Raw genomic sequence first — 27,120 nt, forward strand, 5'->3', positions numbered from 1 at the left:
ATTTATTTGCTGAAGATGATTCTGAGCTGAATCAAGGGAGAAAGAGAAAAATGGCCATCGCTTACACTACCTTAAGCACTGCCTGTGTTGTTCAGACAGCTGGGCTTCTATGAAATGTGTATGAACAAGCAGCATTTTAGCTTTCTACTTGTGATTTATTATTTCCTCACTCCTGTCCTGACCCTCAGCCTGGGCTACAGAAACTATGAGTTTCAGTGGCCTTGTTTCAATTTACAAAAATAACTACTGATAATCTTCCCCTCTTCCCCACTGTCCCCTTCTTATTTCTCCTTCCTTGTGGATGTAGTAGAATTATGTAGCTGCTTTGCTTAACTAACCATCTTCTTTCTGGGAACTGTTTGATTCTCTAGGCTGTCAAATAATAGCCCCCTAGATAAGAAGTGAAGGGTAATACAACTATTACTACTTCAGGCTTAAGCATTGCCATTTTATTGTGAAGAGTTGCTTATCTTAACATACTTTAAGTATACTTTGGCAGAACTTCTGATGCAATAGATAACAGTAAACAAAGACCTAACTATTAACTGCTGGCGTCAAGAAATGCATTGAAGCTTCAGCAACTGTCTTCTGAAATACAGATGTGAAATCGTATTTCTGGCAAACCTCCTCAAATTAGTTAATTACCAAAGTTGAGAATGTGGGCTTACTTTGGAGAGGAAAATGCAGTCAGCCTGACTGTTAAAACTTAACTCTGACCCATAAGTGCTCAGCCTAAACCACTGTTGCTTTAGGATTTCAACACATGGGTTGCAATCATACCACCACTGACAGACTCCCATGGGATTAATAGTTCACTAGAAGCTTCAATTTTGCTGCCTACATACAACATATGTAGTAAAATACATCTTGCACATGTAGCTTACTACAAACAATATTTGCAGTATGAATGTCCAAATAGTCTTTTTGTGACCATCTAACTGCCAGCATCATGCTGATGCTGTGACAGTTGTCTATTTGCCTGCAAAACCTACACTTGACTTTCTTCAAAACATCTGGGCTCACCACCTAAACCTACATGTTTTCATACAAATGCACAGCTGTCCTTTATCAAGTGATAAAAGTAGGAAATACTCATACATTTGTGTTAAGGAATTCTGAATCAAGTTTAGCTGCACAAGGTTTTGCAACTCAGACTCAAAAATGATGGCGAGCCATTTGCGGTAGATATCAAAAGCACAACATATAACCTCTGAAAGCCAACAACAATTGTTTAGTATGTACAAGTGAAACTCCTTTGTAACACTTCCAAATAATTGGTTATACATGAAAAGCACACACCTGAATTTCCACTTTTCTGGAAGTGAAACATACCTTGATGTGTGTATGTGTATATGCATATATTAATCTCTTGTGCTGTATGGAGGCTTTTTCCTTTCAACCCATTCCTTTCTTACTGAAAACTCCTATGTCTTGCTTGAAAACCAACAAAAACTCTTCCAGGTCTGTAAGAATGCTGTATTCTTCAAAAAAAGCAAGAGCTGATTGTCCCATTTGAAGTCAGGAAAACAGACACCTAAATACTGTTCTTGAGAATCTGCAACAAGAAGATGCTATCTCATCTGAGAGGTGCTTCAAAAAAATCCTCCACATACAAGCTGAATTAGAAAAATATTTTTATTTACAAGAGTAAATAATGTAGTGCAAGAAGAGTGGATTTAACCCTCAATAATGCATAGATTGGTGCAATTTATAACCTGTGATCTACATCATGTTGCAGAGGTGCAGGCATACCTGCTTTAAAGGTCAGGCCCTTCCTACAGCCACTTTATAGAAAATTTTAAATGAGACAGAAGGCATTTGCACTCTGTACTTGTTACCTATATATCCCATCTAAACTTTACCAAATAAACTGTCACTTAAATAGGTGTTTTTAAGAGTTACTGCAGAACATGAAATAAATTCTTGCCAATGTTATCGATGGAAGAATCCAAAAATAAACTGTTTACTCACTTTGTGAGGTGTCACCTGTTCACACTTAAATATTCTTCTATTTATTCACTAGGGAAGTTACTTTGTCTGATCAGTGGCTCTTGGCAGGGTCAGAAAGTGTTCTGTTGACCAGGGAACTGCTGAAACTCATGAAACTTTGCCTAAGGTTCAGCCAGCAAAACTCCTGTGTTATGATCATATTGCAAATCTTCCCATCTAAGAGTTGAGATGGAATATAAAATGCCAAAATCCGAATTGTTATCACTGCATGTACCGAAGCCTTGGCTGGTGTGCCGCAGGTGGCCAGGTTTCACTTTTATGTGATTTTCATGCTTCCAACTTAGAAAAATCTTTAACTTCACTAGTATAATACACTTAAAAAAGCCAATTTCATAAGACATTAGATATGCAAGTAAAAATTCTTCATCAAAACTGGTGGGAGGTTTGCTCATTCTTTGATTAGGCAAAGACTTCGCAAGCTTTCTTCAAGTCCTCCAATGAAATACAGTATGATCATATACTGGGGACAGAAATAATTGCGTTATCTGTTTCGAGTGTTAAATTATAGGGTGGTTTTCCTCTATAGTGGAGAAATCATATCACTGAATTTCCCCACAGTTTTAACTGTTGGACTGCATTATTAATGCCACTAATAGGGTTGGTTGCCAGTTTTTAGATTTGTAGTTGTTCATATCCCATCTTCCCAATGGGACACCAACCTTAAGAAAACTACACTTCAGCTCGTAACAAGAGGATTCTGAGGGTTTGACTCCTGCTGTGCTAAATCATTTGAAAATGTAGATTCATCTTGCTGTATGAGTCTGGTAGCATCCTCATTGCTACTCCCTGAGGAAGAAAGTTCATCTGATGATGGTTCTGCTCTTGCTCCAGGAGGATCATGGGCTTTGGAAAAACATCAAAAGAAATTACTAAAAAAGACCTCACTGCATCTAGGAAGTATATTTATAAATATTTAAATGTGTATATAAAAATCACATATAAGGATAATACACAATGGTTAGTAAATATTGAAGGAATAATAACTGTAACTTTAACTGTATACTTTGTATATACGTAGTATGATTCCCAACTTCTATAAACTATAGCTGGTAAGAAATAAAGCAGGGTTTCATAATTAGTCAACGTATTATTCACAGCTACATATCTTATGCGCTACAAAGGAATTATAGAATTTGAATAATCTTTTTACATTTAATGTTTTTTTTTGTTTGTTTTGGGGGTTATTTTAAATGCTATTCCCTACAGGTGTAGATTCTCAACATGGAAAGTAACTTTTTCTGTATTTTATTACCGAAATATGTCAGAAAGTAGTATTTTCTGAATAACCTTAAACTGCCTACTGGACCTAAGAAAATGCATTTAGTGGAAGAAATTATTTCCATAACTGGAAATACTCTTTTCACAACATCCCCATCAAGGTCCTGTCTTGCAATCTGAAGTGAAACACTTGGTTGAAGGTGGTAGTGCTTTTTAAATGATGACTTGTTATTTTTGTATGGGATGGTAGAGGTTTTTTCCCCTTTCCTGAGCAACACAGTTTTGTTTCTGATATCTTCTTCAATATGGTAAAAAAAAAAAAAAATTGGAGTTTTAATAGACTGAAGCCTGGCATTTGGCTTTCTGTCCCTTAATATTCTTTGTCCCATCAGAAAAAAAACAGCATAAAGCAAAACTTTCTATTTTAGGACAGGAGGAGTCTGCAAGAGCTGACTGAATGTATCTACTGATTCTGTTACTGATCTGAAGAGGCTGAACTGTCTCCTCCTAAGTTACTCCAATTTATCAGCTCTGTGTACCTCACTTTTTCCTCCCACCTTGTATCTGAATGGATAGAGTTTATATGAAATAGGGACCACAGTCTCATTGCATATTGCAGACTGTACATGAAATCAGTCATGTAATTACACTAATGATACCGCATGCTGGGACATGGGAAATAATCTCTTATTTACAGTCACAATCTCTTGCAGTTAATGCTTTTATTAAGTCTCCTTTACCAAGGGATATTCTCCAGAAAGCAACAGCTTTAAGCATATGTCTCGTCTCATCCACCCCTTTTCAATAATCAAAAGATGATTTGTGTGTCAAAAGTTGCTGTTCAGAGGTACCTCTACCAAATCTAGAACACCTCCTTTTATTTTAAAGATTTTACTGAAATACAAAGATAACTCCTCTTTCTTCAGTTTTACTATGACATAAAATTCAAATACTTACCAGATAAAGACTGAAAATACTGCACTGCAAATGCAACCAGAATTGATAAAAGAAAGGTTCCCATGAAGTAGATCTGTGACAATAAGATTAAAAACATAATTACAGCAGTGCAAAATCAAGGTACTGCTCCAACTGAACTCTGCATGTACCAAAGGAGCAATACATACCAGAGTAGATTGTAAAATACTGTTCCAGAAAACTCTCATGTAAAAATAAAGCAATGCTAATGAGCACGGACTAATTGATTCTTGGTTACTATTATTCCAGCACCTACGAGAAGAAGATTGAAACAACTAATTAGTCCTTTACAATGGCGCTAGTCATCTGGGAATTCTCAGTGGGTTTGCAGCAAACCTCAGTAACCCAGGAAAACAAGCAGATATTATCATCACTATCTCACAGATGGTGAAGTAAAAATTCATAGATACACCAGATAAACCTCATTGAGCACAGAATACCTTATCCTAGCAGTGTATTTTTTATTTTCTTGTTAGTCTACAATGGGTCTAAGCATTCAGGCTACCCTTGTCAAGCAGCCACAGTACAAAGCTGTACCAAAGACATTTACTTCTGAGTAAACAGCAGTAGGACTTAATTTAGGATTAGCTGTACAAAATTTAGCTGCCTATGCAGGACTGTGGTGTCTAAACCCCCTTTAGAGACAATGGAGTGCTACACAATGCAGTCAGAGCTCAAAGAGCACTTTAGCTGATCAACTAAAAGGTGTCTGTTCTGGGGTGAGCTGAGTGAGCAGCTTTCTCAGTTCTATCAGTTACGACTTTGCCTACTAAGGGTGTTTAGACAGCTAAATCACAGGCACCTATTTTATGCTACAATTGAATCTTTTCAACCAAGCTGAGGAGGGAGGGGTGAGGTGTGCATATAGACACATAATTTTTTTCATATAAAAATTGTATATAAAATATCAAACATATATTTTAATGTAAAATTCTGTGTTACATATTTTTATATATATAAATATTTTTTAAAAAAAGTATGTGCCCTTCTGGACAAAAGTGTATGAGGACGGGAAAAGCCCGCAGCACTGTCCACTCTGGAATTACTCTCACTGCAAAGCAGATGGATTCAGTCCAAGTAAAGGCAGAATTGAGGCTCAATCTTACAATCCCAGATGGGCCAGCTGGTCCAGAAGCTCTAATTATCAGACTAGTAATTTCATGTGGAGTGGAGGTCATTTAGGGTACAAGTTCAGGCTAACTGCAGTGAAGAACAATTTCAGTGGGTTGGCGGGGAATCAACAAATGACATTTTGATGCTGATATCCTCTCCACTTTTTTTCTGATCACACAATACTCTGTAGCAAAACAGAAGATAACCACTTATGTTCGGTTCACAGCCTCACCTTCAGCTTTTCCTTCTTTAAATATCTGAGAGGCAATTCCACACATCCACCAAGTATTGTGTAAGTGTCCCATTCCCACTTTCTTTTCCAACACATGCTGCTCTACCCAGGTAAATGAAACCTAAGTTAAGTTCTGTGCTGGAACCAGAGGTCTCTAGGTGATTTGTGCATGAACAGTGCTGGCATGTGCAGTTCAGGCAGCAGAATGTGAACCTTCTTCCCTATCTAATATTCTGTGCCACATCATCTGTGCGGGCTGGAATGTCTTTGCAGAATAAATATGAAGGACTGCTGTCATCCCAGTTACATATTTGTAAGATCTGTATTAAATTATGCTCTATTTAGCATTACAAGATTGTTTTGGACTGTATACAAATTGTCAGTGCTTAACTAAGGAACTCAAATATATATGTAATATTATATATTAAACACATTGGAAAAGACCTCCTGGATCATTAAATCCAGTCCCTGCTATTTCAGGTAATCACATATAATCTGGTCTCTTTAACAGGCATAAACTGAAATATTTCGGTAATTTAAACATTTCAAGCATGCTGACCTTAACCTGCCTTAAATCAGACAAGTGAACAAGGTTAATAATTACAGGAGTTGCTGTTCTCCACAGTAAATGCTACTCACATGGAAAACCAGAAGATGCTGATTAAAGGGAAAAAAGACTCACCTGTAATAAAGCTCCTGAAGAAGTGACATACTACTAGAATGCAATGCCTGATCAATTTCCAAGTGATCCAGAATGTAAGAAGGTATGGAGTTGCCCTCTTCTATGACCAGGGCCAAATTAAAGAAACCCTAACAATATAAAAAACATACACACTTCTTAACCATTAAATTTTCATATATATATTTAAGGCCTACTGTAAGCATCAAGTATCTAAATAATGATAACTGCCTTCTATAAACTCATTTAGTCTAATGTGATCTTCACTGAGTAATTATGAAAGCCTTCTCTCCTAACCATAACTCAGGTAAATACTGAAAATGCAAAATAATTAGCATTCATTTGTTGTGACACTGTTTGCATAGAAGTCATCTGGAAAAGATCTGAGCTTTCTTATTTTAATTATTTTTTAAATGCAGCCACCATATCAAACTCTAATTTTTTATCTACTAGGGAAATACAGACTGAAAGTAGAAATGGATTCCTGTTTCATTCCTGTCCACCTAGCTCTATAGATAACAGCAATCTGAATACTGAAATCGAGAGCATAAATTTTCTCCAGACAATCTAAATCCTTAATCTCGCAGTTTTGCTTGCCTGGACAAGTCTTAGGCATCTCTATGTCTCTTACAACCATGAAGGTGAGTACATGAGAAAGAATACAAAATTCCCCATCACTTTAGTTTTCATACTTTAAAAGTTCAGGCACCTCTTCTTTCCTTTCCTGGTTAACTCGTTACTGGTCTCCAGCCGGACATTGAGCCATTGGCCGCACACAAAGAGTTGTCATCAATGGCTCAATGTCCAGCTGGAGACCAGTAATGAGTGGTGTCCCTCAGGGATTAGTGTTGGGACTGGTCTTGTTCAACACCTCTGTGGCTGACATGGACAGTGGGATTGAGTGCGCCCTCATCAAGTTTGCCGATGACACCAAGCTGTGTGGCTCAGTTGATATGCTGGAGGGAAGGAATGACATCCAGAGGGACCCTGACATGCTTGTGAGGTGGGCTGATGCCAACCTCATGAAGTTTAACCATGCCAAGTGCAAGGTCCTACACCTGGGTCGGAGCAATCCCCGGCACAGCTACAGGTTGGGCAGAGAAGAGATTCAGAGCAGCCCTGCAGAGAAGAACTTGGGGGTGTTGGTTGATGAGAAAATGAACATGGGCCGGCAGTGTGCGCTTGCAGCCCAGAAAGCCAACCGTATCCTGGGCTGCATCAAAAGGAGCGTGACCAGCAGGTCAAAGGAGGTGATCCTGCCCCTTTAGTCTGCTCTTGTGAGACCTCACCTGGAGTATTGTGTGCAGTTCTGGTGTCCTCAACATAAAAAGGACACGGAACTCTTGGAACAAGTCCAGAGAAGGGTCACAAGGATGATCAGGGGACTGGAGCACTTCCCGTATAAAGAGAGGCTGAGAAAGTTGGGGCTGTTCAGCCTGGAGAAGAGAAGGCTGCATGGAGACCTCATAGCAGCCTTCCAGTATCTGAAGGGGGCCTATAGGGATGCTGGGGAGGGACTCTTCATTAGAGACTGTAGTGACAGGACAAGGGGAAGTTTAGATTGGATATAAGGAGGAAATTCTTTCCTGTTAGGGTGGTGAGGCACTGGAATAGGTTGCCCAGGGAGGTTGTGAATGCTCCATCCCTGGTGGTGTTCAAGGCCAGGGTGTCATGGTTTAGTGTGAGGTGTCCCGGCTCATGGCAGGGGGGTTGGAACTAGATGATCTTAAGGTCCTTTCCAACCCTAACTATTCTATGATTCTATGATTCTAACAGTAATGTTTTGTGCCAGTATCCTCAAAACAGAACCCAACTATGCTACCTCTAATAAATTAACATACAAGATACTGTCTGAGGACATCTTCATAGGGACAGTGAGAACAGAATATTGCACCTAGGACACTTCAGGAAGATCTGAGGGCAGGAAATTCAGAGTTGAAACACTGCATGTGTTTGGCAACATGCTATGGGTGTTTCTTTGAATTATAAAGCATTTTAAGATAGAATCATAGAATGATGAAGCTTTTGTTGGTGGAGTGAACAAAATTCACCCTAGGATTCACACAGTATACCAAGGGAAAGAAACCAGTCTTCTTGTTTTGCATCCTAAAATAGCAGAGGATAGGACTGGAACATAACTCAGCAGTCTATTAATTGTTCCTCTTTGCAGCAGCAAAAATACCAAGGTCACAACAGAATCAATTGTGCCAAGGTAAGACAGCACTCGAGCCATTAACTTCTAGCTTTCAAACCAGCCAAATTCTGTGACTGTCCATCTATGGTATGTTTACTTTCTGTTATCACGAAACAGCAATTACTGACTCGCATAGTATTCTGAAATAGTAATAACTTATTCTAGCAGGCTTCTTCAGTGCAGATGTAGCCAAGCAGAAAAAGCAGTCTCAGATAAATCCTCTATTGTTCTAAGCTCTGATGTATTATAAGCACATTATGACTGCAGACCCACCTGTGAATCTCCCTCTAGTGCAGCTTGTGCATACATCCGCATTGAGAGCTCGAGATCTTTAGACTGGTTCTGGTAACCGTAGTAGTAGAAATCACCCATCTTCAAATAAGCTGTTGAACAAACCAGTAGCAGATCACTGAGAGTAGTTGTGGAAATTTGGATTAGCCAACTATTAATGTGATGGAGAAGGTAATAGTAATTCTAGTCTTTCTGTCTAGTTGTCTCTGTGGCTACTTCACATCAGCCTGCCCATTGAAAATATTTATTCCTGGATGAAACGTCTCACAATTTCTCTTTAATGAATGAATGATATTGCTATTTTCACAAAACCCGAGACTTTGCTAATGATAATTTTGTTAGTTTCAAACCCAACCCAACTCAGGACAACAGTAGGTACAGAATTATCCTGGTCTAGAAGAAAGCAGTGCCCAGCAAATATTTTACATATATCTTTCTGAGATAATGTATGGTAATTAATGCTCCAAGAGGGTGGGCATTGAGCCAGACAAGAGAAAGCATGACACTGCACTAATCTAGGCTGAAGGGTTTAAAATGATCCCCCCATGATCATGTGGATGCTTTCCTGACCTAAGCATTCCCCAAATGGTTTGGAACATTTTTATACCTTGCCTTGCGTATTTAGAAATCCCGCTTGTTTTTACAGTGGACCATAGCAGAGCTCTTCCAGGAAGCAAGTTGGTTACTGACCCAACAGCAGAGGCAGAATGGAAGGCCATGAACACTGTAGTGGATCGTCAAGGAGAGAGCTCCCCTCCACCATACCAACTGCATCATTTCAGCCCTGGCCTGGAGAGCTGAACTGATAAAGTAGGCCTGGAAATGAATTCTGCCAGGGTTAGACTCTCTATCCCAGGCTCTGCACTGCGGATTTGATCCTCTGCTACCGCAGAGAGGAGTCACAGATAAAATTCCCCTTATGTTACTCATGTGAGGAAGAGATAAAGTAATAAAATTCTATCCTTGTTGAACCCAGCAAGTGTTCGAATCAGTCTTACCCCATGAGTCTGAACTTCAGAAGGTCCTCTACTATTGTACCATTGGATTTGCCAAAAGGTCAGCCAAAGTGCACCTTGGCAAGGCATCTACAAACTCCTCACAAAAGCATGTGGTTTCAGGCTGTATCAATGTGATACTCAGTCTCGGCACTGCTGTGTACTTAAATTAGCAGCCTGAATTATTTTTACACTCTATTTTTCATGTGCTTTTTTTACAAAATACTTAAACCTTCTTTTTTTTCTTTTTTTTTAAACCAGAGAATCCTTCAGTTCCCCAAAACAAGCTGCGCCAATGCTGATAAACTCTGTACCTTAACAGAAAAACTCATAATAAATTAGATAAGGGGTACTTTAGCCTTCATTAGTTTCTCATGACTCAATTATGATATGGAAGTATATTTGCTTTTGGATTTTCCCTTTGATAAACTAACCTTTTTTTTTTTCTTAAACCTTGAGTCAATTGCTCAGGCTCCTCAATATCCAGCCCATTCTCAGGGCTTGGCTTTTTATTATGTCATTTTATTCATATTTTATCAATATAAAGGAAACTCTCAGAAAACCTGTGTGGAAACCCAACACTTGGAATACTTTTTTCCCCCTGATATTCCTATCAAAACACTAAAAAGGAAATGTATGATAAGTAGAGATTTCTCTTCCCTTAACTTGTTCATTCACACAGAAATGATAACAAGCAAACAAACAAAAAAAAGGTAAAATTAAAATTTATAAAGAATTCCTTATACATACCAAATGATGGTGCATTGACTTGAGAAACAGAGAAATTGTAGTATCTCCAAACACAATCAGTTGCTAGGTATTTCCTTGCTAGGTCCTGGAAAGAAAGTAATTGATCCATTCATATCACAGATAAGAGATTATAATCACATTATCATTGAGAAATGCTCCTTTTAGTTGTGAAGACATTTACTTACTGGTCTTTCTTCACAGATGTGTGCTAAATTGGACTGTGACACTTCAATCCCAGTTTCAGCTGCTAAAATATAATGCAGCAAAGCTTCATGCCTAACGTTAGATAAAATAAATGAGTAAAAAACTTAACAAAAATATTTTTAGTTAAAGTTAAATAACCCCCACTAAATAAATTGATAAAAATCACCTAAGAGCAAAATTTTGGTACAAGGTTTCAAAACAAGAGGCTGACATGCCCATGCAACAGCTACACCTACTGGCAATGCATGGTGTAACAAACCGTTCTGGATCTCAGGGATTTGAAAAATTTCTCTCTTGCACTGATGCTAGGTTGGCTCCAGTGGGCATTTACTCTAAATGCAAGATTGATGATAAAGTTGAATTGATATTAAAGGCCAATTACCTATTTAAATATTTCAGATAAAATATTCTTAAGACTCTTACCTCCTCCACTAAAAAAAATACATAATTAACTTAGATGCATACATATGTCAGTCACGCATCCAACTACTTTGATATTCTTTTCCCTTTTCTTTCTATGACTGTAAAGCAAGTAATAAAACCTAATTTTGTATTTGCAGTATAGCAGTTCATTATTGCAGTACAGTGGTACACCACTGCTCATGTGTGCTCCAGAGGAGAGCATCTCTTTAACATTCTGTCCTGTATCTGCTCAGTATTACGAAGACTAAACATCCAAAATTAAGAGGAAGTCTTTAAGATTGCAAGATGAAAAAAAAACAAAAACTACTTGGTGAACTAAAACTTCCTACTGAAGGGTCATGCTTCGAGTGATTCTCTCCACAAACTGGAAGCAAATACGGTTAAATACACATTTGACTTCACGAGTAGGTGCTTAAGCAAAGAAATTTCAAATGAAATTGCAAAAGCAATTACCCTTACAGAACTACAGGCAGCTGGGAAGTCAGTTCTTCTGATCCCTAAGTCTCAAAGGGCAATTCAGACAAATTTCTACATTTAAGGCCTTTAAATCAGCCACTGAGAATCAAACCACCAGGACTAACAGGTGTGTAGAACACATGTCTGCTGACACCAACAACCCAGGAATACATTGGCCTGCTTGGCAGTGTAATGATTTACATGTATGCAAGATATATGAAGAAATATTCAGGACCAAAGTTTTCAACATGAACATACTCCTATAACTAGAGATGACTAGGACTAGTATCTGTAACTACCCGTACACTCATCACTGGCATCTTAAGTGAAACTCCAGCAGATTTTTCCTCCTAACTGCAGGGACCAGACGTTCTGGGAACTTAATACCCTGTCACATGCACAGAACTTTAATGGGACTGTATGCGGTACATCAGAACATGCTACAAAAATATTAAAAGAGAGTTGTTGACTGTTAAAAAGTGACGTCAAGTCTCAGTTACTTCAGAACAATCCACTGACAGTTTCTTGTAGACCTCCCAAGTTTGAAGCACTAATTGAGTACTAGCAGGGGAAGGCTGCAGGACTAAACAAGCTGTTGTCTTAATCACGTATGACAGTCTGATGCCTGCATATACAGTATCTGATACTCATGCCTACAGGTCACTGCAAAAATGGAGCATTAACCCGGAAGCTACTTTGAAACCTCCTTGTTGGCTCACTGGATATTGCAGCCTCCTACTATACTTTACAGAGAATATAGTATTAACCATGTACAAAAAACCAACAAACACAATCCAGCAGCTTAAGTATTCACAATGGTATTAGACAGAAGAGAGAAAGAAAAATATGTTTTTTGGAACAGAAGGAATGTTAAAAGTGAAAGGTGCTCCTCTGGCTAATCCAGTGCACATTACATGCTACAGTACTATGGGATGAAAATCACAGGCAGCAGATACACTATTTCCCTCTACAAATTCCCTCTTTTTCACTTGATTCTGAAAGAACTGTTGAATTATGCTTTGGGTCACTCATCCTTCCTTTTATGTTAATGAGTGTTTTGCTGCTGATTTCAGTGGTGCTGCTATTTGTGCTTTTCTTTGAGGTAATGGCCCAATGTAAATTATTTTATCATGCTATAAAGTGAAAATAGAAAATGAACTTGAAGAGAACAGCAAACATACCATGAAAGTTCCAGATAAGCATTGAGAGCTTTTCTGATGACATGACCTAAGTAGCCATTCTTCTCTGCAATGTGTTTTGCCCAGCTATAGAAAAGAACAAACAACAAAAAATGAACAGCTGTGCTCCAGTAATGTTATTCCAACTCACACTGACTCAATGAACACAAAAGGATATAGGATCACCTTCTGACTCCTTCCATAAGAGAAACTATGGGATTTCACAATAATTGCTCCATCAATCTTGCAGCTGCTGACTGAATTGAGAACATTTTGTTCATTCATCTCCATGAGCATACCAGAGATACCCTATGTTTTTTTTTCCTTGGCAATATTTTTTTTTTTTTTTAAGAAAACAAACCTAAGTAAGTGCTATAACTAATTACCTGCCTTTTTCTTGATGCAAAATGCCAGTTCTACCACATCATTAGCCTGGTATTTCTTGAAAATCAAATAAGCACGGCTTTGTTAGATACAACCTCTCAGAGCTGTTCTGGTAAAAGATAGTACTGGAAGTACTCAGCATTTCTCAAAATCTGCTGGTGATTTAAGTATTCATTAAATATTCATGTGGATCAAACTTTACTGCCGAAGAGCCTTTTGTCAAGGGGGTTAGCATCATGGAGTATAAGATATTTAGGCTATGGACTTAAAAATCATCAATAACCAAAATAATCCCACCAGAAATATATTCTCATTTGACAAATGGCTTCATTCCTTACATTACAGCTTTTTCTGGATCTCTAGGAAAGTCTTCCATATTTCCTGTGATGTAATACAGAGAGCATCGTAAAGTCCCTTCTATATGTCCTCCTTGGGCAGCTTTATAGAAATAGTGTGCAGCAACTGTCTGTGAAGAAACAAGACACAATTAGCAACTCTGCATTATTAATGTTTATTGAGTTTCCTGGGACTCATTTAATGAAATTAACTACAAGAGGCAATTGGCTAATGAGGGCAAGCCAGTTTAACTACCTTTAACATACTTAGATGAAATAAACCCCCTTTTTCTAGCTTTTTAACAGTTGAGGCTCAAGAACGTTTTTAAAATTGTAAATTCTGGTAATATATGGAATATCAAATAGAAAAGTGTCTAAATGCATTAAACTAACACCTGGCAGCATACAAGTCTTGTGTGCACTGACAAAAGTAAAATTAGCTATTCACTAGTGGGAAGGTTAATAAGGGATCCTGGAGAACAGGACCTAATGCCTAAGTGAAGGCTGCAGGGCAGCAGCAATGCTCAGTATGACCAGCAGTGCACACAGTGCTCAAGCCTCTGAAACTGGTTCATAGAAGATAACACAAGCTGAGTAGGCAGGGCCAGAGCTGCAGAAGCGGGTGGGCTATGTGCCTCTCCATGTTTTACCCTCACAAACAGTAATCTGTAATATAAACCAAAGCAGCATGCAGCCTTAAACAATTTATTTCAGGAAACTTTCAACAATCGATATATGGGGGTTTTGTGAGTAAGCATGGGCTTCAGAGTATCCATCATAGCCGTAACAATGTACTTCTCCTTGCTTATGGCTTTGGTGAATAAAGAAAGCAGGGCACTTTTAGGTGTATGCTTACAATCAGCCAACTCTGAAATGGGTATTTTTGTCCTTGGGGAAGGAAAATGTGTTTGCCAAATGCACACACTGGCAAGCACTGCTTCTGTTGGCAGGCAGCAGAAATGCTCAGTCTGGAGTATATCCAGATCTCAGAACTCACTGGCCATACTGGAAACATCTTTTAGTTCCAAGTACAAGGTCTACTTGCATCTATTACAGCCTTCCTCGTTACGTTTGTGCTGTTGGTTGTAAACTACCTAGTTAGTTGAATAAAGACAACCTAAGTAGACCTTTCTTATTAGAGGAAAATTAATTTTGCACATGTGAATGAGAAAATTTAATACAAGGGCTGCGCCACAGAATGACAAACCAAAATACTGCAGTCTCCCAGGACAGTATTAAATAGTTACATCTGCAAGTCTGGGTTGAAGAACTTTCACTGCAGTTCTGAGGTTCACAGAAGCAATACAAATGTAGCATAGCTGTTCACAAGTTCAGGAGCAAAAGTTCTGCTGCTTTCGTCTATTGTGGAAAGCAACTTCAGCCTATACACTTTCCAATCTAAAACCAAGAGAACACAAAAACATCACACAATGTGAGAGCATGCACTATCCTGGTGCTGTCACTGGAAGGAGGAAAGCAGAGGCAGTTGCCAGAGTTAAACCTGTACCTGCTTTGTTTCTAAATTAAGGAACAAACACACCCCTAAGTACGACCAAGATACTTGTGTAACATCTCTCTCTAAGCAGTCTGACTGAATTCCCCAGTAACAACCTAGTTTGTGATAAAAGGTATCAAAATCCAACTCAGAGCAAACACAGCGGTCTCAAGAACAAAGCAAAAAATTCTAAACTGGGTCCTAACATGGTAAGGGTACTATTAAATATTTACTTACTTGATTTCTACCAGGTACTCCAGGGTAAATTCCATCTAAATAAAGGACTCCAAGGTTGTATGATGCATCTGGATTTCCCAATTCTTCAGCAACTAACCAGTGTTCAGCTGCTTTCCTGTAGTCTCTTTTAAAATTGTGGTAATACCATCCTAATCCATTCACTGCCTGGGGCAAGCCCTTAGGGAAGGAGAAGAGCGGTCTCAGGTCACACATTTGATTCTGCTTTGGGTCATTCTGCAATTCCAACCTGCTGCTCAACTTTGGGTGCTCTTGTGACCTTGCCTAGATTCTAGATGCCTGGATGCACAAGGATCCAGCCAAAATTACGCTGATCTGGGATTAAAAGATACAAAGGTTCACTGGCTTTTTTTCACTTTATTCTTCCTTGTGGCCTCATACTAAGAGCAAGGAATATGACTCCAGTGCTCCAGTGTTGTCTCAGTCTCAGCTGCGTCTGCAGCCAGATTTGTACCTGGTGACAAGAAAAAATCGTGAACTTTTAATCTGTTTTCTCTACAAAACCAAACCAGGACATCTGGTGTTGTGAACTCCTAGAACCTGGCTGACAGGATTAGCAATCAAAAACCCCTGCTTTTAAACTAGACTATTTCCATGAGAATGACTAGGAAGCAATGACCACAGAACTTTGTGATGCTGTTTTCAAAATGTATTCGAACAACACCATCCAGGTCTGCTTAAGAGAGTCCTACATGCTATTACTAAGGTGCATCTTTGCATCAATAACTATGGATCAAGAGGAGAAAGTCTTCCTGGGACAGATTTTATTTTGGTTGCAATGAGTCACCGTCTCCTTGCGTAAACTGGTGGGTCATATGGTGGCTGTAAGTCTGCCAGCAGTTCAAATTACTCTCTACCAATAAACACAAACATGCTATTTACTCCTATTTTATAATGTATGTTTAATAACAACCAAGAACCAGAACAATGACATAAGGTAAAAACTACATAAAAAATCTCAGTGCACAAATGTGAGTTACTTGCTTGCTACTGCTGGCTTCTCCACTAGTCTCCTTATGTAATCTCTATAGAAAGAATTGCATACTAGTGGCACTTACAAAGGCCTTGTGGAAAATATTCCTTTCAGGTTTAAACCATTTTACTAACTTACCCATCAAAAAATGCAAAAGTAGTTAAGCTTTTCAATAATTATTATGTTATTTTTGTATAGAAAATTCGCACCAGAGCATAAAAACTGGGTTAAAGGAGAGTAATGAAATTGTTGTCTCTAGGATGCTTACTGGAATCTGTTCCTCAGATCCTGAGACAAAGGTATTTTGATCACACTGTGAAAGACAATCAATTTACTCAAGCTTTTTCCAAATGGGCAGTAGAACAGGTAGAACAGGCATAATTCTTTTCTGATGGTGGTCAGCAAGGAAGCCCATTTTCATTATCAGTCTAAGAGCTAGGAAGGTATTCAAGGTCTAGGTGCTCTTTTATTTTTATACTAAGGAATAGATCATGGCTTGGGTAATCACACTGTACTAGATCATTAAACAGATTGAGGCTCCTCTCCTCTGTGGTGCCCCTGCTATGGGAAAAACAGAACGCTTTGAGACATCCAGGTCTTCTCCCTGAAGTAGTGAAGAGCTGCTCAGGGAGAGCACATACAGTCTTTTTCCAGTCACCAGCATTCCCTGGAGGGGTTTTAACTCTAAGCAGAGAGAACTGGCCATATAGCCATAAACCACCACAGCTCCAGGGGGGTTGGACAGGAAGCCACCATTCTTCTGCATTCAGCTCTTGTGCTGAAGGAATGCATAATCACTTAGTGCACACTGCGGAAGTACAATCCAGAACTCAGTCTTCACTCCTTTTCATCCACTTTAAAACTTAAAGACACTGTAATTATAGCAAAGCCTGCTGGCATGGTTGTTCAAAGACAGCAGCTCTCTCTACCTGGCTGTGGAGAGATCACCATGTCAAAATTTTAAGTCCTGGCAGGCACCCCTCTGAAAAACATACCCAGTACGGTCTGGAAAAAAATGCTTAGGAACATGAGGCAAAACCATACTCCTGGATCAACTATTCACTCTGTACAGTCACTTAACTATCATCAAATTCCAAAGATGTAAGTAGAGAGAAATTTTTTACTTCCATGGATATTTTGGCTGATTTTGAGTGGTCTAGTCTGCCAGTTTGGGGAAATAAAGGCTTTCACCATTCATGCTGAAGACACTGGGAGAAACAACCAGTATTTACACACAGTTATGGCAACAGGCATTTTATATAAATCAGAGTTAATTATTATTAGCATCTGGTATAGGACTTTTACAATAAAATATTTATTACATTTTACCTTGGCTGCTGCCTTCTTCATTAATTCCAAAGCAAGTTTTGTATTTTTTTTCACACCTTGGCCCTATGAAATGGATATGTGAAACAATTTATAAATACAGAAAATTTCGAGAAATTTATGAATACAGAATACCAGCTAGTGAAAATTCACATATACACATTGAAACTGCATTTTAAAATTGATACTGCTATTTACTATGTGTTATTCAGAATCTCAGTGATTCAGTCCAGGAAAAAATATTTCACCAGTTGATCCAATTGATTTTTATGGGTAAATAACATCACAGATCTTTCACTTTCAGCAACTAAGGAAGAATAATTAGCATTCCAAGGTACATAGATTGCTCACAATTTGGCAATGAATAAGAGCTCTTATCTTTCCTGAAAAAGGATGACAGAGTGTCTCCAGAGGAAATACATAGATACATAGAATACCCATAAAAATTAATTCCAGACATGGAATTAATAGCTATGAGAGCTCAAAATTAACACAAGCAAAACTTAAGCAAGCATTTGGTAGAGAACAGCCTTCTACAGCCAAAAGATTGAGACGAAAACCTAACGGTTCTTCCCTAATATCTCTAATTTCCAGTACTGTTGAATGTGTTTTGGGTGATGCTGCTTAGCTGACTCAACTTACCTCACTCAGGTGGAGTTATGCCTGAGTTTAGCCAGTGCTGCCTACTGCTTCTAGCAGGGTACAACTAACTGTATGCAGAGACTATTTAATTCCTACTCAAAAAAAAAAACAAACCCAAAATAACCAAAAAGTCCCAGAGGTCTAAAAAAGGCCATTCTGAGAAAGGATCAAACTTTCACCTACACCTCTACCCCAAGGTCTATGCCCACTAGCAGGTTAGAATTTTTAGGTGACAAACCATTAGAAAAACTTAAGATCCACAATTTAGGTGGCATTTTGATCCTGCATCTGGGTAGAAACAAAGTGACTAAACTGCTTCAAACTTGCCATTTTTAAAAACGTTGTGCATATAGGATAAAAATTAATACTAGTTTCACAACCATTGATTTTCTAAAAAATCTAAAAGCATCTGTATACACTCTCACAATGAATCACTGCAGATAACTTACAAACATCCACGTCATAGGAATGATTTTTTTAAAGTGAGACTATGAAACATGACTTACCTTAAATAACACAATGGCATAATCATATATTAACACTGGATCTTCTGTTTCTATTGCACCCTTTGCATACCATTCTATTGCAGCTTCAGGATTCTTTGCCACTCCTTGTTGGCCCCAAAAAAGCATCTGAGCCAATCGTTGCTAGAAGAAAACAACATAAACTCTTATGTTATAAATGCTAGTATAGAATTGTAGGATCAGACTTGTAAAATCCATTTAAGCCTGCAAATGTGTGAAGAAACTAGGTATACATCTTCAACAGTTTGAAAACAGTTGGTTATCAGGAATATTTATAGGGCTTCCCAGTGGTGAAATGCAGTGATACTAAATCTACATCAAGGTTATTTTTTACAGCTGTCAGTACCACGGAAGTCTGGCTTGATTTAAGCAGAGAGGTAAGTGACAGAGGCAGACTTGATGTATGCGATGGCTCAGTATTACAACATATTGCTGCTGGTCTCAGATTAAGCAGCAATAACTGCACCATGTCAAACACAAAGCCAGGAAAAACAATCAGAGAAGGAGATTGCTAAGTCTTGAACAACAATTTCCTTTTGCCTTGCATCATCAGTGGTGAGGCACTCGAACAGGCTGTTGAAAGAAGTGGTAAATGCTCCATCCCTGATAGTGTTCAAGGGCAGGCTGGACAGAGCCTTGGGTGATATGGTCTAGGGTGAGGTGTCTCTGCCCATGGCAGCGGAGTTGGAACTGGATGATCTTAAAGTCCTTTCCAATCCTAACTATTCCTTGATTGTTACAGCTTTTTTGCATGGTCACTGGATATTATCAGAGAGAAACATGGGAAATAGTTTAAGCTCATAAAAAGAAGCAATTTGGGGTGGAAGAAGAAAACGCCTGTCCACTCTCCTCCACAACTTTCCTACATAGTCTATATACTTACATGACGTGTGTATAAAACGAAGAAAGGGAAACGTATTACTTCATACCTGTGCAGCTGCGTTTCCTCTTGTTGCTTCATGTTTTAACCACATAAAGACATCACCGTTTTCTTTTGTTTGAGCTTTTAGCAGTTCATCATCCATCAGCCTTATCGTTTCAACAAATGCCTGAAGAGCAGGTGAACAGAAAAAAAAATGATTACACAATGATTTCATATATCTGCCACGAAAAAGGTTATCTATTTCCTGTTTATCCCCAAAAATTTGAGATCAATTCTCAAAAATTCTCACCACCCCTCTACTGGCCAGTGCATTAAGACCCATCCTTTCATCCAGTGTAAAACCATTTACTGCTTCATTACAGCACAAAACTTGCAAGTCCACTCTACAGTGGAAAGATATGCCAAGGCATCAACAACTGAGCCCCCTTTCCCCACACCTTTGTAGTTTTAAATGCACTTAATAATGGCAAAGGAATGCTTTTAAGCTTTTTAAGACTTTTTTAGTTTCTATAGAAATCTCTCTTTAAAGATAAAAAAGGAAGCTGGCAGAAAGCTTGATGAAGACCTGCCCTAAAGCACTCTTACCTAGGTGCTGCCTGCTGATTTTCAGTTCTTTAGTACGAAAAATATCTCTGTTTTTGATAGAGTTGTGTTGCCTCCTGTTTAGCATTCTAAAATCATTTTACTGTAACTTTATCTCATCAGATAGCTATTTAACAGTTAAATCTTTCAATGAGATTATAGAAAAGTGTTAGTATGGAGAGGACAATTCCATCTTTTCCACAAACTTTATGATGTTTGGCTAAGGAAACAGCAGATCAGTTGCTTAGTAAACACATCCAATTATATTAATAATTGAAAATCTGAGCGAGGAATTAGAGCCCAAGAAAAAGACTTAGACTTTACTGAAAGACAGGCATGTGGGAATTTCTGAGGATTTGAGAGTAACTTTGATATGTTTTCCCCCTTACTAAGAAACAGAGTAATGATACCTACTTACAATTTGGAGGATTTTGTAACACATAGAATCATAGAGTGGCTTGGATTGGAAGGGACCTTTAAAGATCATTTAGTCCAACACCCCTGCCATGGGCAGGGACATCAATCAGATGAGCTAGTATTTGTAAATCAAGGCAAAAAGGTTCTGGCCATGTAACTAATATACAAAGTCATTTGCACAGAAAATGAGCTCAGACACACTTTTAACTCTTTTACCTGTTCCCCTTTTATAGTGTGTTGATCCAATGATGTCTTTATTGCAATATTACTGTAATAAGCATATGACAGCTCCAAATCAAGTGGATAGTTATTAATGCCTTGGTAATGTTTATACCCAAGATTCATCACAGCAAGTCTCTCATTCCCCTGAGCACCAACCAAACTATACAGCAGTCCCTGGCAAAAATCAATAGACATAAACAAGAGTGAATTCAGTGCACATTTCACAAGTTTAGCACTTTGGTGGAGATTTACAGTGAACAGTGTTCATACCAGTAGCTGATAGACGAGCTATACAACGTAAACACAGTGTCCCAGTTTAAGCCACTCGCTCACTCCCTCTCGTCTTCCTCCCCCTTCTCCCAGAGGAATAGGGAGGAGAATTGAAAGAATGTAACTCCCACGGGTTGAGATAAGAACAGTCCAGTAACTAAGGTATAACACAAATCACTACTGCTACCACCAATAATAATAATGATAAGGGAAATAACAAGGGAAGAGAATACAACCGCTCACCACCCGGTGACTGATACCCAGCCTGGCTTGAGCAGTGACCTAGCCCTTCCAGGTATCTGCCCACAGTTTATATAGTGGGCAGTATGGAATACCTCTGGCTAGTTTGGGTCAGGTGTCCTGTCTCTGCTTCCTCCCGGCTTCCCCTCCTCCCTGGCAGAACATGAGACTCACAAAGTCCTCGGTCAGACTAAACATTACTTAGCAACAGCTAAAAACATGGGTGTTATCAGCATTGTTCCCAGGCTGAAAGTCAAAAGCACAGCACTGCAGCAGCTACTAAGAAGGAGAAAAATGACTGCTACTGCTGAACCCAGGACACACAGGTACAGAAGCACAGTCCTACAGTAGTTAAAACATCTATAGAAGATGAAAATAGAAAGATTTGACAGAAAAACTAGATACTAAATACTTTTCTAGTATTGCACTTATTCTGCCACTGCTAAGTCTGCAGCAATTTTTAAAGCCACCTTATGATAGTGTTAATTATACTCTGACACTGTCTATACTCAGCAGTACCTTAACTAGTCTCACTGACGTCAACCAGAGTTTTCTCACTGAATTCAGTGGAAACATCTGGAAGTTAACAAACAACACTTGAAAATCTTACCCTAAGGATCTGACAGGAATAGAAGGATGGGACTTGTGGCTGACAAGGTTTCAGCACAAAGCCCCCTTGAGATACCTGTTAATTAGTGCTAGACATAGTCTAGGTACCTGCACATTTGCCAAAATCATTTTCAGTGCTACTATTATTTTTCACCTGCACAGTAATAAAAACAGTGGTGTCCCATCTGTGCTGGATATTAAATTATCTTCTACAATATCTGAAGCAGATCCAGTAATGGAATTACTTAGCCTCCAAAATTAGCATCAGCATTAGATATAATCCATAATTAGGGTATAAACCAGGCTTCTGTCTAAGGTTTCTTGTGTTTGAGAAAATATAGTGAGCTTGATCTCAGATTGGCCTCTCAGGGGTACTTCTGATTTAGTATCCTGTAACCAACTTAGGCAGATCTGCTATTCTTCATGAGCATTTTATATGATACCATTATATCACAATTAAATATCTGTTGGCAGTTTCAGTGTAGCCCTCTTCCAGTGATATACACACACCTTCCCTTTATTTGACCTTGCAATGGAATCATATGGAAACATTCTAGTTATTTCCAACCTGCCTAAAAGGTCTGGAGTTCACATGCTCTGCAGTCCATAAGCTGAAGCACAATCAGTTTTTCTCCAAACAAAAGTGTTTTACTTTGCTACCTTTAATCATTTGACCATTAGATATATATTTGACCATTATATATATATGTGACCATCAGTGCCACAGTTTTGCACACCGTAGAATGGGACTGCTTTCCTGACTCTACCATGCAATCTTTCCACTTTAGATTTGCCTGACATGAGACTATTTTCATACTCATCTACAGATACGGGTGACTCAAATTATACCTCATCCTACCTCCTCAGTGACTGGGAAAAGCATTATGTTCCATGCTGTTCACTTTACCACCATTTTTAGGTCTTACTAAAACATCGATTTCCTTTTTCTGCATGAGCAGGATAAGGATTCTCACCATCAGGACATCATAAAGACTTCACTGACATTGGGCTATTTAGAAGTAGTGGTATTGAGGAATCCCTTCAACCGCAGCCTGGATCTGGAAGCCATTACACAACTTTTAATTCAACTGATCATAAATTCATCCCATTTCTAAATTGCTTTTAGAAGTAATTAATTTCACAGACATAACCAAACATATTAAATATACTACCTTTGTGCGATCCACAGACACACCAAGCCCTGTTTCAAATACAACTGCAAGGAAATAGGAAGCCTTATGGTATCCACAACAACTGGACTCCACCAAGAGAGGGACAGAGGAGCCCATATTGCTCAGGCCATCAGTGCTGGACAGACCCTTTGAAACCTTATCAAATATCCTTCGACCAACTTCTAGAACTGTATCACTTCCATCTTCTAACACTAAAAATAAAACACAGGACACACAGTTACTGCAAGAGTTAAAATCCGGTACTGATTTCCCCTCCTTAATTTCTCAGGACTGAGGCAGATTCTGTTATTTCTTATGCTGAATGGTATTCTCATCGCAGACAACCAAAATTCCTAGATACAAGGTACTATTGAATAGTAAGAGTGAATAAAAGTCTAAAAGATCATCTCAAAGTAACCAACCACTAAAAACGTAAGGATATCTCTATTTCCTTCCATAGAATATGCCATACTTCATTTGCAGCACAACATATAAGCCACATTACACTCCATTACTCAGCTGATACCAACAAAAATGTATAAGACATGAAATGAAGTCAAAGCATACTAACTTACATGAAATATATTGTGGAGTTTTTTAAAGGCAATAAAATAAAATATGATTACCATCTGGAGCACTGAAATCTGTGTCTTTTAATAGTTTGAGCAAAGTATGGTACTTTTCCCTGAGCTCTTTTCCCCACGTGAAGGCATCACATTTGGATTTTTCACCATATTTATGAACCAGCTTCAAATAATAGTTTTCACAGTAACCTGGAGAAAACAACATATTTAAGACATGAAAGCTGACTTGGCTGGTCTTTAAAACAAACTTCTGGCAGATAAAAAATGATGTTTCTAGGGTAAACTAAAAATTTAACTAAAAATTTCTAGTTTAAACTAAGATAATTTATTGATAAAAGCTCATATAGCTAGTGCAGGCCACTTACAAATATGTATTCCTTCTACCCTCTTCCATACTCTAGTCACAATATATGCAATCAAATTCTAATTGGAAATATAAATTAGTTTTCAGCACACATTTAAGCTATGTTATTCTTTCACTGAAGTGACTGCTTTGATAGAAACCTCTCAATTACTACCCATCAGGCAACTGTGGCAGAGACATTCTAGCAAAACCCAGCCATTCTGGGGAAAAGGTTTAAAATACATGTGCCTTTAGGGTTGTTTAGGATTGAAACTGAAGACGGGCAATCAAACAGCTTACATGAAAGCTTGAAACTGTTTCTTTGTCCCTTTATGCAACTGTCTTGTTAGAGAAGAAATATGATTTAAGCTTGTATTCCATGGCATGAAAGACTTCGCAGGAACAAAACCACAGCTTTAGCTACCAGTAACAGGCCTAATCTCTTCAAATTGCCTTTTTTCTTGTTATGGCTGAATTTAAGTTTACTTTTGATGATTGTTATACAGATTCTGGCAAAAGGAAAGAAAACAGGTCTCCAAAGATAACAGTTTAAAATTCGTATGTCATAGATCAACACTCACAATTTCTTTGCGCTTTTTCACCCTGCTTTACAATATGTCTGTACGCATAAACTATTTCTTGAATGTCCATGCATCTCTCGTAGTAAAGTTCAATTTGTTCCACTGTTTCTTTGTCATGAAGAGGGTTAGAAATCTATAAAAAGGCAAATTATGGATAAATAGCATCCACAGTATTTATTGTTGTCAATGTTTAACTAGAAAGAAGTGTTACACACAAAAACTAAAAGGAAACGTTGTTTACTCCAATCAGCTTACCTAGCAAATCACATTAATGTGCCAGGCAACCTGATGCTGGCCACAAGAGGCTATGACTTTAAACATTCAGTGTAATCCAAAAAACCATGGATGAACTTCCAAAATTGACTAAGCCTGTGTGACCTTCACCACCTATTTCAATAAACCCACTAATTTATCAAGTGTGTTCAATATTGTATCATCAAAAACTCTGGGAAACAAAGCAATTCTACTTATATATAGATATATGAACATCGTTTTACATGTGAAGAGGTAACTAACATTCTGAGATTTCAACAGAAAATTATCACATTTTAGTTCCCAAGTACTATTATGATTTATAGCAAGTTTATCACTTAGCAAGAGCTTCAGTTAAGAAAAAAAATACAATAAAAAGCACAGCCATAGCTGGCTGCTAACATTTAAACATTTCCAAATACTGCTTTCACTTACCTGTTCTGTTTCCAACACATTGAGACGATAGTACTTCACAGGTCCAAAGAATGCTTCAATACCATTTACATATCCACTACCTCCAAGAACAAAGTATCCAGCAGTGTCATCATAATAGAAATCTTCCCTAAAACTTGAAAACAATAAAGAGAAGTTGGCAATCAAGAAGTACTATGAAAGATAAAAGGAAATATGTATCTCAAAATTTCCGTAACTGACAGCCTTAAGCTCATTGCCACTACCTTCTTTTCTCATCTGTTTTCTCTCAAAATCTACTCTGCAATTTGGTGTGGCAAGGTGTGGAGTAAATTTAACAAACCCTTTGTCTACAGACATACTAAACCAGCAAGGTGTTTTATTTTTCTGACCTGTAGGTATCTTCTGGTGTTTTATACATCATTACACAACCTAAGAGATTTCAGTATCAGCTCTCCCTTGCACGTTTCTAGAATTGGCATATGAAAATTTAAGTTATTTGTCTCCTAGGGTTACTATCTACAAATTTACAATTTCTGGTTTGAAACCATAGCAGAGAAGGAAAAACACTGAAGTCTGTCCTGCAATTTACTGTAACTTACTTTCTATATTATAAGGTTTATCACCATTATTTGCACAAAAAAGAGTGAATCTTAAATTATAGTGAAATAAAACAATTAAATTAAAGAAATATTCAGTTCCTTAGAATGAAGGATAGAGCAAGAACATTTTTGGTAGAAATTTTGCTCTCTACCTAAGCAAATTAAGTAACAATTTCACCATTGAAATCGGAGCTCTCTCACAGCAACAGCAAAACTTCCCTTGACTTCAGTAAGGCCAAGACTTCGTTTGAAGATAGATCCTAATACCACTTACCTTACAATCAGACTTTAGTGAGGGTTATTAGATGCTAGGGTACTAGATCATGCAGCATGTTAATGAGCTCATGGCATTAACAAAATTTTTTAGCTCATGCTCCATGTAAGAACAGTAAAATGCAAACTGTTTTTGAAAGCACAGAGTGGAAAACCACCCCACAGACATTTTGAAAATCATCTGGAATCTCAGTTACAAACTTGTGCTCTCCTTCTCCCATTTTCTGTATCTGAACACACACACAAATCTATTACTCAACAAAGGGGAAAATGCTGCTTACGTAAAAGACTGATGATGATGTCTTTTCAAATTCTTCCCAACACTGCTTACTTCTATCTAAAAGAACACAAAATATTAATTAAACAAGATATTACAAGATTTATTTATTAAGCCATTTCAACTCATAGTTCAGAAGATTACAGCTGCAGCTTGTTGCATCTCCTCTGCACCAAAGAGGAAGGTGTCACATACCCAATATACATCATAAGAGTTTAACAGAAAGCATTGGCACTGTCTGTCATGGCCAACTGCAAGCAATCAAAAATAGCAAAAATAGCACAGATGGTGCCTACTTCAGTGTCCTGGGTTCAGCAGTAGCAGTCATTTTTCTCTGTCTTGGTAGCTGATGCAGTGCAGTGTTTTGACTTTTGGCCTGGGAACAGAGCTGATAACAATGATGTTTTGGTTTGGCCAAGGACTTTGTGAGCCTCATGCTCTGCCAGGGAGGAGGGGAAGCCGGGAGGAAGCAGAGACAGGACACCTGACCCAAACTGACCAAAGAGCTATTCCATACCACAGCACGTCATGCCCAGGAGGTAACTGGGAGTTAGCCGGAAGGGCTGGGAGACTGCAGGGTTGGAGGAGGTATCAGTCGGTGCTTGGTCGGGCTGGGGGGGGCGAGTTATCAGTTGGCTGGTGGTGAGATGATGTGTTCTCTTCCCTTGTTATTTCCTTTATCATTATTATTATTGGTGGTAGCAGTAGTGATTTGTGTTATACCTTAGTTACTAAACTGTTCTTATCTCA

General features: G+C 38.3%; 1 protein-coding gene across 1 annotated transcript in view; it reads right to left on the reverse strand.

Moving 5' to 3' along the window:
• Window positions 1-1,617: 1,617 nt before the first annotated feature.
• SEL1L3 (SEL1L family member 3) overlaps window positions 1,618-27,120 on the reverse strand; it is a 38,135-nt gene continuing 12,632 nt past the window's right edge. The window contains exons 6-24 of the mRNA XM_061470473.1: window positions 26,375-26,430; window positions 25,243-25,375; window positions 24,556-24,688; window positions 23,674-23,820; window positions 23,048-23,259; window positions 20,751-20,930; window positions 19,582-19,701; window positions 18,635-18,775; window positions 17,490-17,552; window positions 15,170-15,346; window positions 13,441-13,568; window positions 12,722-12,805; window positions 10,643-10,733; window positions 10,458-10,542; window positions 8,695-8,804; window positions 6,231-6,358; window positions 4,353-4,455; window positions 4,186-4,258; window positions 1,618-2,853 (exon numbers count right to left, since the gene is read on the reverse strand). Coding sequence (XP_061326457.1) covers window positions 2,687-2,853; window positions 4,186-4,258; window positions 4,353-4,455; window positions 6,231-6,358; window positions 8,695-8,804; window positions 10,458-10,542; window positions 10,643-10,733; window positions 12,722-12,805; window positions 13,441-13,568; window positions 15,170-15,346; window positions 17,490-17,552; window positions 18,635-18,775; window positions 19,582-19,701; window positions 20,751-20,930; window positions 23,048-23,259; window positions 23,674-23,820; window positions 24,556-24,688; window positions 25,243-25,375; window positions 26,375-26,430 — 2,331 coding nt within the window. The 3' untranslated portion in view covers window positions 1,618-2,686. The remainder of the gene's footprint in view (window positions 2,854-4,185; window positions 4,259-4,352; window positions 4,456-6,230; window positions 6,359-8,694; window positions 8,805-10,457; window positions 10,543-10,642; window positions 10,734-12,721; window positions 12,806-13,440; window positions 13,569-15,169; window positions 15,347-17,489; window positions 17,553-18,634; window positions 18,776-19,581; window positions 19,702-20,750; window positions 20,931-23,047; window positions 23,260-23,673; window positions 23,821-24,555; window positions 24,689-25,242; window positions 25,376-26,374; window positions 26,431-27,120) is intronic.

The sequence above is a fragment of the Pezoporus flaviventris genome, unplaced genomic scaffold (genome assembly GCF_033815535.1).
Source record: "Pezoporus flaviventris isolate CSIRO_AGI_PZ_B2104156 unplaced genomic scaffold, CSIRO_AGI_Pfla_v1 ptg000002l, whole genome shotgun sequence".
NCBI classification, from domain to species: domain Eukaryota; kingdom Metazoa; phylum Chordata; class Aves; order Psittaciformes; family Psittacidae; genus Pezoporus; species Pezoporus flaviventris.